The sequence below is a fragment of the Gossypium hirsutum genome, chromosome A05, assembly GCF_007990345.1.
Source record: "Gossypium hirsutum isolate 1008001.06 chromosome A05, Gossypium_hirsutum_v2.1, whole genome shotgun sequence".
Classification (NCBI taxonomy): domain Eukaryota; kingdom Viridiplantae; phylum Streptophyta; class Magnoliopsida; order Malvales; family Malvaceae; genus Gossypium; species Gossypium hirsutum.
In genome coordinates, this window is record NC_053428.1 from 33,113,246 (window position 1) to 33,127,947 (window position 14,702).

The window sequence follows — 14,702 nt, forward strand, 5'->3', positions numbered from 1 at the left end:
GTTTGTTTTTAGCATTCTGTGATGGGATGGGATCAAAGATTGTGATCCCCTGCTACATATTTATATCTTATCTTATTATTATCATAGCCCATTATATACAAAGCTGAACATGAAGGGAATATTTCACTCAAAGTCTAAAGTTTCACGAGGCACATGATTGCTTACGCTCCCATCAGTCCCCTGTTTTTTTTTTTTAACAGGACTGATAATGATTCAATTTAGATTTTAGATGCATTTGTATAAAAAAATTGTCAGTTATTTTGTTGTATTTTATTTTTTTAAAAAAATTGAAACTTAATTGAATCAAATATAAAAGATAACTAAACTACCCTGAAATAGCAACTCATCAGTTATTATTATTATTTTTATTTTTTATAAAAAAACTTTTTATATATAGGTTCAGACCTACTTTCTAAACAGGAACTGAGAAGGCCCCAGCAATGCCTCAAATGAGAATGCTTCCAAATTTAGAGTTTCTTGTTAGCTCAAGCACATAAACAAATACAAACTGAAAAAAAGACCAAACGGAACTTTCTAAATTCCAACAAGTTTATGTTCCTACGGCTCCATTTTTCTTGAAGCACCGTATCCGAGAATGTGTACCGAGAAATACAAATGAAGAATCAAGGGCTGAAAAAAAAATAACCTGAAGATGCATAAGCTTTACTCGGTCCGAAAACAGTTAATCTGGTATTGCTTTTAGTACCTGATTGCTTTAGCAACCTCAAAGAAATGGGCAACATTTTCTTCAGGTGTACCAACTTTAATCCCATGACCGAGATTCAATATATGTTTCCCTTTACCAGCTTTTGTCACAGTATCATGTATCCGATTGGTGATGAAGTCCTTTGAACCGAATAGAACTCCAGGATCAACGTTTCCCTGGACAGCAATATCGTGTCCAAGTCGTTTTCTACCTTCAGCCATGTCAACAGTCCAATCTAAGCTAACTACATCTACACCTGTTAAAGCTAGCCTTTCAAGCAAGCCCCCAGATCCACTTGCATAAAGGATTAGAGGAAGATCCGGATGGGTTTGTTTTACAGCATCTACAATTTGCTTCAAATACGGCAGGCTGAACTCCTCAAAATCCACCGGACTTAGCTCCGTTGCCCAAGAGTCAAATATTTGAACAGATTGGGCTCCATTGTCAGCTTGATACCGAATATACTTTGTCATGGAGGTCGCAAATTTCTGAAGCAAAGAATGAAGTACCTGTAGGAGGAAAAGGAGGTCACTTTCGCCCCAGTTAATAACATTGTTCACTGGCAAACAGAAAACACTTATGTCGCTATTTAAGACAAGGACTGGTTCCAAAAGCAAAAAAACAAACATAAACCTTAACTACCTTGGGTTGAGAGAAGGCCAATTTTTTTATTTTTGTGAAGTTCTTCGATGAACCACCTTCAACCACATATGATGCTAGAGTGAATGGAGCGCCAACAAAACCCAAAACTGCAGCTTTGTTATCTACCTGGCAAAAAGAAGAAACGGGGTGAGTCTACACTAGCTTTTGAATTCACTGAAACGCAACATTAACTTGGCAACAGCATTATCAATCAAGTTCTAAAAGAATTATGCTAGTTCCTTGTATAAAATGGTAGAACAAAACAATGGTAAAATTCAGATAATAGATAGGGGGTGATGCAAGGGACTGGGAAAGCACTAGGGGATAAATATTTTGTATTCAATCAATTATCATTGAAGCAAAATACTGCTTCAGAGACACCTAAGGGCAAACCTTTCTGTTTGGGAACATTAATGTTAACCAGCTTCTCTAATTAATCCTATTATTTGTTTGCCTTCCGTATCTAAGAACATTCTGAATCTTCAACTTAGGATGTCAATGTTTTACTAAAGAAAACCAAGCCCTAAAATAATGGGAAATATAAGAAATTCAATTTAGGATGGTACTATAAGAAATGTCAATATAGACCTCTTTCTTCAAGATTGTCAATGCTTCACCAACATATGGAACTGACCCCTCGGGGCTAAATTCTCTCACTTGATCAACATCAGCAGCAGTGGCTATAGGGTCAAAGATAACTGGACCTTTACCCTTGATAATGTCAAAAGGTATGTTCATCCCTGAGAGAGGAGTGAGAATATCGGAAAATAAAATGACCTGTCACAATATACAATGATTTTATCAAATATAACTTGCATACGCAAAGAGCAACAGGCATATGAGGAGGGCAGAGGGTGGCTCTCTTGATACTCCAAAAAAAAAGGATTACAAAATAAAATTTCTTACCCCATCTGGCTTGAAAACATTCCATGGCTGCAGGGAAATCTCAACAACAAGATCAACATTTTCCGATCTTTCACGAAAGGAAGGATATTTTTCGCATATTATTTGATAGCTCTACAATATGAAACATTCGAAGTAAGACAAAATTGAAAAGGAAATAGAACATGAAACAAACAGAAATGACCTGCTCACTTCTTTGAGATGCAAAAAGGAGATACAAACATTGAAATTAGAATAAGAAAAGGTCAAAGAAAAAATATCTGCATGCATATAAATCAAAAGTGAAATAAAAGATGGTATCAAAGCATAAGCTTTGCAAAAAGAAACAAAAAGTACAACACACAGACACACACACACAAAAAAAAGCACAAATATCAGAAAATACAACATTTCATTTATGCTTAATCTCAGAGAAGCATAAAAGGCATGATTTTCAGATAACTTACAAACACGTGGCAGGTTCTTTAGGAAATTTTCTTTCCAAATTATCATGTAATCTACTCTCGTTTCTTTTCTTCTCTTTCTTTAATGACTGGATTTTGAATGTATGAGGCTCCTTAAAAGAACACTACGGCTAGAAATTATGATATGCTTTGTGCACCTTAGAATTCTCATTTTGTATATCATATAGCCTACTTTGATCCTTCTATTAGATTATCAAAGGAAAACATAAATGAATTTTTCTTTTTTCTTTTTCTTCAAAAAAGGGTTTGATAGCAGAAACATGAAGCAGACATATTACAGTTTGAGGTATCCAATCTCCAAAGTAAATGCAGATCATTAAAAAAATGCTTTTAAAACCACATTGATTTAAAAACCTGCCTTCATGTACCTCCCTGCTTGCCTCATAAGCCAAACTGGTGGTCTTTCAACATCTTGCCCTCGAACAGCATTGAGCAACAGGGGTTCTGCTAAAGCTTTTGGTTCTACTACAGCCCCTAAATGAGAATTTCACAAATAAAACTATTAAATCAGCCATTTTCAGCAAAACATAGATAGGGCTCAATAATGCAGTCAGGCCTGATCAAAGAGATTAGTTGAAGAATAAGAATGGTGGAGAATCAAGGGTGTGAATGATTCAGCTAAGTGAAATATGCTATGCTTGCATACAAGGGGATGCAAATGTATGGAAACTATATATCATGCTGAAATCAGACAGAACCAAGGTAATTTCAATCAGATTAATACTGTTTATACTTTTCAATCAATCATCAACACAAACATGCCACAATAGAACTAAATTGCATGATCATGATCATGCATTGGTATCAAGCACGCTATTGTTATATAACCAGTAAAAATTATGAATAATGACAGACACGAAGATAGAAGAAAATCAATTCCAGTTTTTCCTTTGATTTTTCCCAAGAAAACAAAAAAGGAAGAGAAAAGAAAAGCCCCCAATGCCTTTCAATGCTATGGTTGTTCTCATTTGCAAGCAGGCCATTGTCCAATGTCTCATCAAAGCATAGCTAACATAATTTCAATTTTCACCTATAATTAACCATTCCCACCACTTCATCAGAAAATTATACATAATTAACTAATCACCATTCACCATCATATCTAACAATGGCTGCTAATTTTCACATCTGATATTATCTCATCGATAATTTCAAGCAACTTTTCACATAGAAACCCAGACTAGAAATGGGCTTCATTCACTTAAAAACATAATTGCATCTCAACTAGCCTCATAAACTCATAACTAAAACACATTAAACAACCGAACCCGGCTAGAGGTTTTCATGCTTGAGCTCCTAATTTTATAACGTTCCAAAATTTTGACTTGCCAGAAAAACCAGGAAATCCAAATCAAATAACAAAGTGGTAATCTTAAGATTGAAAATAAAGTTGAAAAATTAAAAGGAAAAAGAAAACAGAAGAGTACCACCAAGAGAACATTGGATGAATCTGCGCTTATGATTGGAAAAAGATGAACTTTTTGAAGGGACAAAGAGAGAAGCAGTAAAAGAAGAAACTGAGGTACAAGACATTGTTTTTGGTTCCAATTAGAACCGCCTGACAAAGTTTCAGTGTTAGAGTTTGATTTTGAAGATGGGTCTCAACTCTCAACTCATCTATTAAGAGCTTGTTTCATTGCTGCTGGGTCTTTGACAGGGAATTAGAGTTTAGATAGAAAAAAGATAAGGAAATGGTAAAATGTAATCTTTTAAAGAAATGTCCCAAAGTCGTGTCGTCTCCTTTTGCCACCTCAACTTTACTGTTGGCCAATGCCAAGCCTATTATTTTATTATTATTTTGACCCTTTTTTATAAATAAAAAAATTGTCATTTTAATTTTTACACTAAAAGGAAAAAAACAATCAATCCCGAAACCCAAATCTCTCGAAACAACTTGCTGAGTTCTGTCTGTGCCTTGGCCATTTTCAGACAACCTGCAAATTTCAAGTTTTTTGTTCAAACAATTTTCAAGACCCTTCCCGAAGATCTTTTCCTACAAAAATGAAACGTAAGAAATGGTCAGAGCTTGAAGAACAAACTCTTTTGTCCAAATACTCTGATCTTCTCAATTCAGGAACTTTATCCAAGCTCAAAACCAGAGAGAAAAAGTTCAAGCCCATAGCTGATCATGTTAACTCGGTTCATCATCTTCAAGATCCCATTTCTTTTCCTTTCAAATGGTCTTGGCGTGATGTGTCTATTAAGGTTCAAAACATGAGGCACCAGTATTTAGGGGTGAAGCAGAAGATTAGGATTTCAAAGGATGAGTTTAATTGGAAAGATGGTGAGAACCATTGGGAAAACTTTTTGAAGTACAAAGAGGTTTTCGGTGATGTGGAACTTGAAGTAAAAGGGAAGAAAGGGATTGAAAGTAATGGTAATGGGAGTGATTTGTTTGAGGATTGTTGTGACTTGGGGTTTGCAATTGATAGTGAGGATTTCGAGGAGGAAGAGGAAGATGATGGTGTTGATGGCGATGGAGACGGGGATGATGGTGGCGATGAGAAGCTGGGGCCTGAGAGTGAGTTTGGAGGGGAGAGGGAATTTGGTGATATTGGTATTTCTCGTGTTAGAAAATCAAGGAAAGGTGTAGGAGGAAGCAAGGGTTTTGGATTGCTTGGAACACAAGTATTGGAGTTGAGAGATGGGGTGGTGAGGAGGGAAGAGAAAAGGAAGGAAAGAGAGTTTGCAAGAGAGAAAATTGAGATGGAGAGGGAGCATAAGAGGAGGGAAATGGAGTTTGGGAAAGAAAAGTTATGGAGTGAGAGGGAGGAGAGGATGGAGGATTGGGAAATGGAGTTGGAGGAAAGGGAGCTATTTTGGGCTAGGAAGGAAGGTGAAAGAAGATTGAGGTTAGAGAAGGAATTGGATGAGGAGAGGAGGAAGAGGAGGGAAATGGAGGAAAAGCTTGAAGAGGAGGCGATGGAGTGGAGGGAGAGGTTGTTGGGATTGCAAATTGAACATGAGAAAGCAATGATGCAAATGCATATGGAAGCATGCCAGAACCAAATGCAGATTCTCGGGGTTATGGCTAGGCTTTTTTGTCAGTTTTATGGTTCAGCAAATGATGGTTTAGCAGCTGGTTTAGGAGGTTTGCCTCCTCAAGTTTTACAAAATTTGCAGCATCCCGGAGGATTAGGTGATAATGGGAAGCCTGATTCCAGTTCTCCATCTGAGTTCATCTAGAGTATGATTTAATCACTTCTTGTGAATAGGAATGTTGTTGAAGCCCTAATAAAGTGTAAAGTTAATTGAGTTTTATTAGCATATTGAATGCTTGTATGATAGCTTGATTGAATGCGATGTTACTGTCAACTTCAGTTTCCTTGATTCTTTTTTTATGGTACAAAATCATGCAAATTTTTGTTTTAAGGGTGATGTTAACTTAGTTTGATGTGTCTTTGGAGTTTGATGTTCTTTTACTCTCGTGATGTTTCTGTTTGTACTCTTTTTGACATTTTTAACTTGAGGTCACTTCCAATCCAAAACAAAATTGAGGTTATTTAATTGCTTTTACTTCTTGGTATTGATTGATGCATATGATCCATTATTTTTACTTTCCGTGAAAAGAAATCAAACCATATTCATCTAAAATGAAGTTGTTTTGCTGTTTCCTCTGTTCACTGCCAAAGCAAAAATGAACCTGCTTTTGTTGTATTATACCATGCTGCTCTGACTCTTCATTTTTCTTAAAGTACTTGCATTTGATATCTGTTTCCGATGCATACACGGATGTCTGTATGAGATGGGGATATGCCCCTCCAAGTATCCTCCAAGTATATGGAAGAAAGAAAAAACTGAACATACCTGTAACTGACACTCACACCTGGGTCCAAGTAAAATAGATATTATTTTTCCACAAGGATGGAGTTTACTTTTAGAGCTATATCGGTCAATTCTAGAGGAGATATTGTTAAGGCACCGAATAGAATAAAGTTTATTTTTTTACCAAGTTTCCTAGGAATGGGAACTACTAATTTTCCTTTGAAGGCATGCATAATTTGTACTTACTTGCTTCCCCATCTTTGCTTTATGCCTTGATCCTTTATTTATTGTGAGGACTCTTGCTTGAATCAGATATTTTCATGCTTCATGGTAGTAGCTTAATGTGAATGAGCCTGAAATGCTATAAATCTTTCGTACCTGAACTGCTAAGTTACCTGATGTGTAGTTATGGAAATTTAGCAAGAAATGTGCTGTTTATTCCATTTGCATGGTTTGGTTTTAACCCAAAATAACTTCTATGGCTATTAGTTTGTGTTTCTGTCACTGCTTTGAGTTACTGGAGTGCTATTTGAAACTATGAGAGAACTTGTCTCATTATAAGCATTCTTTACGTGGCATTTGTATCTTTATGTGTTCTGAAGTGGTCGGTCTAGTAGTTAAGAATGGTGAGATCAAATTTCTAAACCTGGCTCGGCTTTCGCACTTCAATTAACAGTTTTTGAGTTGTCTTGTTTACCAAACCAACTTGTTGATGTTTCTTTCAATACAGTACATTCTATATGCTACTTATTGCTTTTTCGGGTTTTCCTTGTGCATTTCATATTCTCTGATCATGTTTGTTGTTTTATTGTCTAAAACCACATTTGTTTGTGCGGGTACGTATGCATAGAGGATGATTTTCTCTAAAGAGTTCTAGTGTTATCAATTGATTACATGTTACATGATGGAGAAATTAGTTTATGGTTAGGAGAGAATTGTTGAGCAAACCAGACGAGAAGAATCAGGACTTACGGGTAAGTAAAATAGGACAGGCAGCTATGGTCCTCCAAATATATAGAAAAACTTGGAAAATTTTAGTATACCCATGGAGTCACTTTTATTCAACATTCAACTTCTGAGTCCAGTTAACGGGTAAAGGGGATAGAGTTTACGATGAGATTGGTGATTTAGCATGTGGCAAATGAGAAACCGAGCATTGATAGTTGTCTCCTCGAGCAAGTGCAGGTTCATTAAGTTTTCACTTGTCTTGCTTTGCAATTTAGTTTCAAATATGAATATTTGTTGGATATGAATACATGCATTTGAAAGCGCCTCATTTCTAGATATGTAACCAAAACAAATGTTTTCTTCTTTCATTTTGTTTATTAAGAAGCTTTTCTAAGTGCTAACATATGCAAGGAAAATATTGTTCTGCTGACATTAAATTCCTGAATGGGGTTAGTATTGCCCTATTTTCATATTTTTGTATTTGCTTAGGTAAGGCAAATGCAAAAATTAAGAACTTCGAACTTAGCCAACTCATATTAGCATCCTGGTCCTTGGCAAGCACATAAAGGCGTTTTTATGGTTGTGGACCGTGATATAAGCATTATGAAATAGCAGAGTAAAAAACAGAAATACCTTTGGCTAAAAGTAATGCAAAAAGGGTATCATTTTCACTGATTCTGCACAAAATTACAATGGCCATCCGGATTGTCCAGAGATTCGTCTGCTCCAACAGTTACTGTTTATTGTGAAGTTCACATGATGACAACTCAATTACTGTACAATCAGTCGAATGATATATGGGACAACATTTTCCTAACTAAATCAAATTTTAAAGTAAACTGTGGACCTATGTTACTCGGACTCAGCCCCAGATACATGTATGTATCTCCATACCATGAAAATGAAGAGTAACATGGATCATACAACTATGTACTCATGGCTCATACAACTATCTCCTAAACTGCGCTCTCGCTTAAAATACAGGGACAACTTTGAAATGAAAGGAAGGTGAAAATGATTCAGAAGATGGTATCAACTGTAAGCTTCCTTTTCGGAGGAGTCTTCTCTATGATCTGCTTTTGCCGGTCCATGAAAGTAGAACCCTTGTTAGCAAATAATCTTCGAAGATTAATCACTGAAAGCTCATTAAAGCTACCAACTGCAAGATCAGCCTGCCCTAGATCGTACCTGCATGTTTTCATTTTTCATGTCAATCAATTTCTAATTTGCAGGTTTCAGATGACTTCCCAAAGATTAGAAAGGTGCACAAGCGTAAGAAAACAAGTTCCTTCATATCTAATCATGACATAAAAACCAAGCACAACAAATCAATACATTGCCCAAAATTGATCATACAATATGTTTGTTTGTTATGACATTTATCAAGGCTTAATTTTTACTTCACTAATATCTTCTGCCTGAGAAGGTTTTGAAATGAAGCATAATTGTTCACATGACCAATGTTACTCTGGTTCAAGTGTATCAAAATGGAGGTATACACCAAACATGCGTATGATCAATTTTTTCTAAGTTTTGCCAGTAGTTGGAGGGTCATATCCCTATACCTATACCTGGGACAAGTCAGACATGGATACTCAAGAAATGAAATGAAGAGACGGAGCAACATAGCACGTGATTTCTCTAGTAAAAGGACGATAAGAATACAACCCCCTATCGCTTTCTGCTAATCTGATTGCATTTCCAGTAAAGTATCTCTTAAACTTGCAACATTGATACGTTTGTCATATGCACGAACTATGCATATTCTAAACATAGATCTAAAAACCACTCTTAAAAGGGTCACTTTGAGGTTTATTCCCAAGTGTAAAAGACCAAGGGTTACATCCCTGTTTTATTATTTGCTTCCTATAAGCTATAGCAGAACTATATCAGATAATTTATTATTGAACAGGGGTTCGGTTCTATATCACATTTCATAAATGGTTTCTATCAAATGCTGCAATTAAGTGTCCATGTAGGAATGATAGCATGTTTCTATGTTAATGAAACACATACGCAGGGTGGGAGCCAATCAATGCCACAGCCATCATTGTACAGTTATGAGCTGCAGTAATGCCACGTGGATCATCCTCAAACACGACGCACTTAGATGGTTTACGATCCAGCTGCAAGGGATTAATAGGAATTTATCAAAAGAGAACAAATTAGCAACAAAAAGAAGCTTCTGTAATCAACTTCAATAGTTTCTTTCTATAAAGGCATCTATTATGGCTACAGGTTAAAAACTCAACCACCATTCTCAATAATCAAGAAATTAAATGCATTCAAGTGCAGGTGCTTCATATATACTTTAGAAAAAACTAAAATAACAGTGATAGAAAGTATCTTTAACCTAATTGGCATAGATAGAAATTATCTCAACCACCATTTTAACTCTTGCAATTGTCATCTGTTACAAAGAATATAGCATTTAGCAAGTGCTTCAAATTGATTGACATATTGGAAAGCTTTCAAGCCTAAAATCGGTAATAAACACACACTCAAGCTTCATTAAGAACTCTCAGTCATGCCAGTGGCAGCTGGTATTGTGGAGTGAGCAGACACAACACTCAGCTGCAGGTTAACATGGCAAAGATTGAAGACAACTCTTTTGCATACCCATAAGACAGTAAATTTCTCCTTGTTACTTAAAGAAAACTGAGAATAATGAAATTTGCCAAATATTGGAGCAAACATCTTAAGAAATAAAATAAATTTCACCCAGAAAAAATATATCGCAATACTATCTAAAAATTTCTCATGGCAATATGACAAACTCAAATGTAGGTCCCAAACCATATTGATAATTAAGAGAATAAATACTCTAACAATGATAGGTGAGATGCATGAAGCCTTGATCTTAAATGGAAAATACCTTCACAGCTGCTGACAAAAATCTATGAGCTATTGACTCCATACCATCTTCCTCAGAAATTATTGCCTGTGAACAATTAAAGAAATTTACCAGATTAGAACCTTACTACCTCTGAATTTCATTGACTATATATGGTCTTGAGACCATCATTGGAGAATGGAACATAAAGAACAGATTTTCCATACTATACAATGCATAAGATCATCCATATATTATTCAATTTCCCCTAAATGAACAGTCTTCTACAGTAACAAAGGAAAGATTAGAAAAGGTCTTCATGTAGAAAAGTTTTATAAAAAAATGGCATCTCTAGACAGCAAAAGAACTGCAACGATATTGGTTGCCACCATACAAGAGAAACATAAAATACTTAGAAATACAAAGAACCTGGAAATATTTCTTGAGGCCAATTCGTTCTAAAGCATCAACCATGTTCCTTCGATCAAGACTTGAAACCACAGCACAAGGGATGTGAGCTGTAGATACAGCATCAAGCCATTCTTCTAGACCTTCCATTGGTTTTCTTAGCTGAATGAAGATGAAAGCAGCAATATTGTTTGTTAACTTGGAAGACAAATTTAAAACCCATTATATCAATTAAACAAGCACTCACCTTTGCAAGATTATCATAATAAATCTGTGAGAGCCTCGACTTCAATCTATCTACTTCACTTTCTATGGTTTCCCAGCGCAAAATCTAAAAATGTTGGGAAACTCACAAGAGACATAAAAAAGAGAGCATAATATGACTGCATATGGGATTAATCAAGAAAGCTGAACTTAAGGGGAAATCAAGAAACCCTCATCTAATACACCTTTCGTTCCTATTTATTTGTTATAACTGAGATTAAATTTTACGATAAGAAAAAAGAAAGATATACTATCTAGTGAAGACACCAAATACAATCATAATTAAGAACCAATAATTTTATGACAATAATTGTTGCAACTTTCTGGCTTTTCACAACACATCACAGTGACAAGCTACATCCCCTCTCAAATCCCCAATTACTAAAAGAGCGTCGAGCACTAAGTTGCTTAAATAGCTGAACATCCGAAAACGTAATCCAAATTATTAAAGCATCAAAAATACCCGAACCTTATGCAATACATGATCAGCACTTGCATAAAGCATCAACTTTTGAGCATCAGCCTCAGGAGGAATTTCCTTTCCTGCACAAGATTCAGTAAAAAAAACCATTAGGATTTTTATATGGCAGAAAATTTTCTAAATCAATAGTTGGTTTCATGCTCAATTAGCAAAAGGAATCAATTCCATTTTCAAGTTAGGGTTTCAAACTCGCTAAGATACTTCTCCATTAATACAAGAAGGAAAATCAAAGCTCCTTTAAGCTTCCAGCTGATTTCAATGTTGATAAATCTAAAACCCTCTTTAACTATTATAAAGGATGATTTATTGGAATCTATTAAAGACTCTCATCATCTACACAAGGTTATGAAGAAAAAAATACATGATAACATACATAACTTATCCGACTTCCCTCAATTCCTAGCATTTATACTGAAGCCACAAAGGTGCATGTACATACCCTCTTCCAAGGCAAGTTGTTTCCAAGCATTTAACTTGAGAGCTCCAGTATTTGCCTGCATGCCAAAAATGAAAACAGTATAAATTAACATTCAATTTAAATTTTCAAGGTACTCCCATCTAACGCCACATAGCATAAGAAGTTTCAAGCATAAAGCCAAGCTGATTAACAGTAAAAGTAAAGATAGAAAATTTTACATTATAAAAATTTACCTTTTAGTTGGTTATGACTACTATATCACAAGCTTAATTTATAGTATTTAATTCCAAATCAACAAGCCAAGCAAATATGCATAAAAGGTCAATCAGAAGTATAAATCAATCAACATATGACTTATTTGTATAGGGAAAATATTGAGACTTACCACCACATCATCCCAAGAGAAAATGAGACCATATGCTTCATCCGGTTTCATGGCATAGCGAATTCGCTTAAGAAAACCCTCTTGTAATCTATCATTTAAGAAATCCTATTCGAACCAAAAGAAATCCGTAGGATAATAACATGGCCAAACTTGTAGAAAACCAGATAAACCAATCGAATGGATAAAGAGTAACTTAAAATTCCTTACCACATCAACCTTTAAAGGCCCGTCCAACCTGAAAGTCTCAAAACCTTCTCCATACTCGGCTCCAATAGCCTAAAGGGCATAAAACATGAACAAAACCATCAAAATTTATCGACACATAAAATTTAAAGAAAAAACAAAACTAAACCCAAAACAACTCCTCTACTAAATTCACAGAATTTACCAAGAACTATCTTCTTTCACAGGGAATGTACCATAAACTCAGATATTAACGAAAAGCTACCTTCTTTCCATGAGAAAAATCACACAAAAAAATACCCAGTAATAAAAAATTGCTACTTTAAAACAATTAAAACAATTTCCAAGAACCACCTACTCCAAGATACAAGAGAAAAGGGTACCTCTTGCATGAAAAGCTTGTTGGGTTTAACAGAAAAGCCATCAAAAGAACAATCTTCATCAAACCCAGACGAATTTTTTATCACTAACCGATGCTGAACAAAGTTCAACCGCTTTGATTTCTGTCAAAAAGAACAAGCGATTAATATCAATAAACCACTTAAAATGAATATGATAATAAAAAGACGAAAAGAAAAAATAAACAAACCCATAATCTCAGCTTTGCAGAAGAGACTGAAGGAGAAAAACAAAAAGAAGATCTCAGCTGTAGTAAAGAAGAAGAGGTTCTGAAATTAGTATCCATTTTCTTTCGCCTGGAAAACAAAGGTACACAAGACAAGAGATAAAGAAATAAGCTTTGTAATGTACCAAAAACAAAATAATGACAAAGCTTTGGGGTTTTTTTTTTTTTTTTGGATATTTTTATTTTAATTGAAATGCACGTGTAAGGTTCACCTGGATATCACGTGACTATCAAGATTGTGAAGCTCTGCTTGCTCGTTCCACAAAAATTAGAAAAGATAGAAAGGGAGAAAAATCGATAATTACTTTGGTTTTGGATTTCTACAAAAGTAATAATTTACTTCTTCCTGGATTTATTAATTTAAATGTTCTACTGTTTTTCTTATTTAATATCCTAAATTTTAATCAAGGAATTAGCTTTTGGATGAAATTAAGTTACGCCATAGTTTTATATTCTTTAAGAAAATTATTTGTCCTAAGGATTGATATTAGATTTGGTATGGTTGGTTTCTGGTTGTGTAAATTATAGTTTTATATATTTTTTAATTATTTTGAGAAAATTTTGAATTTAGATTATGTTAAAAAAAAGATAATTAAAATTTATATTAATCTCGTAAATATTAAATAATTATATTTACTGACTCGAACATCAGAAATGGGGTTCCGAAATCTCTATTTCTGACACCACTTGTAATGACCTCATTTTCAGTTGTGTTGAAAAATGTGGTTTCAGAACCCCATTTTTTATATTTGAATCCGTAAATATTGTTATTTAATATTTACGAGATTAGTATGAAGTTTAATCGGAGTTTGATCCTTTAATTTGTTAAATGGATAGTTAACTAAAGTACAAACTTAGTGACCCTAAAATCAGTGATGTTAGAAAATAAGATATCGAAATCTCGTTTCCATACATTGAGTCCATACATATTTTTATTAAATATTTAAAGAGTTATTATATAGGTAAATTGAATTCTGAATATGTAATTTTGTTGAATTAGTGACTAATTAAGGTATAATGACTAAATTAGAAAAATAATAAAAATTAATCGTTATAGATTTTTAATTGCTGAAGGACTTAAATAATAATTGAAACAAGGTCTAAGTAGCAATTTAACCTCTTAAATTGGTGGTGGACGGTTTGGTAAGTTTGATTGATTAAAATATGTTAAATTTTATAATTTTACGATTAAAATTAAAAGCAAAATAATAATAAAAATAAAAACAAATAGCTAAAGGTGCAAGGAAAGAGAAAAACATTGTTTCATCTTCCTCCTTCCATCAAAAATCACCATCGAAGAGAGCTTTGGAGAGCTTGAATTTTGACTCTTGTATGGTAAGGTATACAAAGCCCGTTCTTCATAAATTTTATGTTTTTTGTAATCATTGAAGCTCGATTTAACTAATTCGAGTATTAGTTTTCAAAACTATTAAAGTTTGGAAATGATACCATTAATGACTTTTAAAATTTTTGGTGTTAAAATGTTAGCTTTTAAACTTAGAAATGAAAAAAGATTAGTTTATAAAATTTAAATGTTTGATTTTGAATATAGGGATTAAAGTGTGAAAAATTGATGTTAAGTTTATGAAATTATTGATATTAGAGTTTTTTAGAAGGATGAAATTGAGACTGATTTCAAAATCGATGCTTAAATATGAAAGTTATGACAATTTCGAT

At 34.3% G+C, this 14,702-nt stretch overlaps 2 protein-coding genes across 5 annotated transcripts; both read right to left on the bottom strand.

Annotated features, from left to right (window-relative positions):
- Window positions 1-441: 441 nt before the first annotated feature.
- LOC107904438 (uroporphyrinogen decarboxylase) lies at window positions 442-4,469 on the bottom strand. Of its 4 annotated transcripts, none has more exons than XM_016830824.2 (6): window positions 4,143-4,469; window positions 3,074-3,189; window positions 2,255-2,365; window positions 1,937-2,125; window positions 1,349-1,474; window positions 442-1,215 (listed from the first exon to the last, which is right to left on the bottom strand). In XM_016830824.2, exons 1-6 carry the CDS (start codon window positions 4,246-4,248, stop codon window positions 700-702), a joined length of 1,164 nt encoding a protein of 387 aa, XP_016686313.1. In that variant the 5' UTR covers window positions 4,249-4,469; the 3' UTR covers window positions 442-699. The 4 variants fall into 4 exon arrangements, with proteins under 4 accessions (XP_016686313.1, XP_016686314.1, XP_016686316.1 ...); XM_016830825.2 differs by having other exon boundaries at window positions 4,146-4,415; XM_016830827.2 differs by having other exon boundaries at window positions 3,074-3,180; window positions 4,146-4,398.
- A 3,608-nt stretch (window positions 4,470-8,077) lies between these two features.
- LOC107904439 (5-amino-6-(5-phospho-D-ribitylamino)uracil phosphatase, chloroplastic) lies at window positions 8,078-13,150 on the bottom strand. Its single transcript, XM_016830828.2, has 11 exons — window positions 12,990-13,150; window positions 12,784-12,903; window positions 12,425-12,493; window positions 12,218-12,322; window positions 11,854-11,908; window positions 11,403-11,476; window positions 10,917-11,000; window positions 10,691-10,831; window positions 10,304-10,369; window positions 9,445-9,554; window positions 8,078-8,616 (listed from the first exon to the last, which is right to left on the bottom strand). Exons 1-11 carry the CDS (start codon window positions 13,083-13,085, stop codon window positions 8,448-8,450), a joined length of 1,089 nt encoding a protein of 362 aa, XP_016686317.2. The 5' UTR covers window positions 13,086-13,150; the 3' UTR covers window positions 8,078-8,447.
- Between the last annotated feature and the right edge of the window lie 1,552 nt (window positions 13,151-14,702).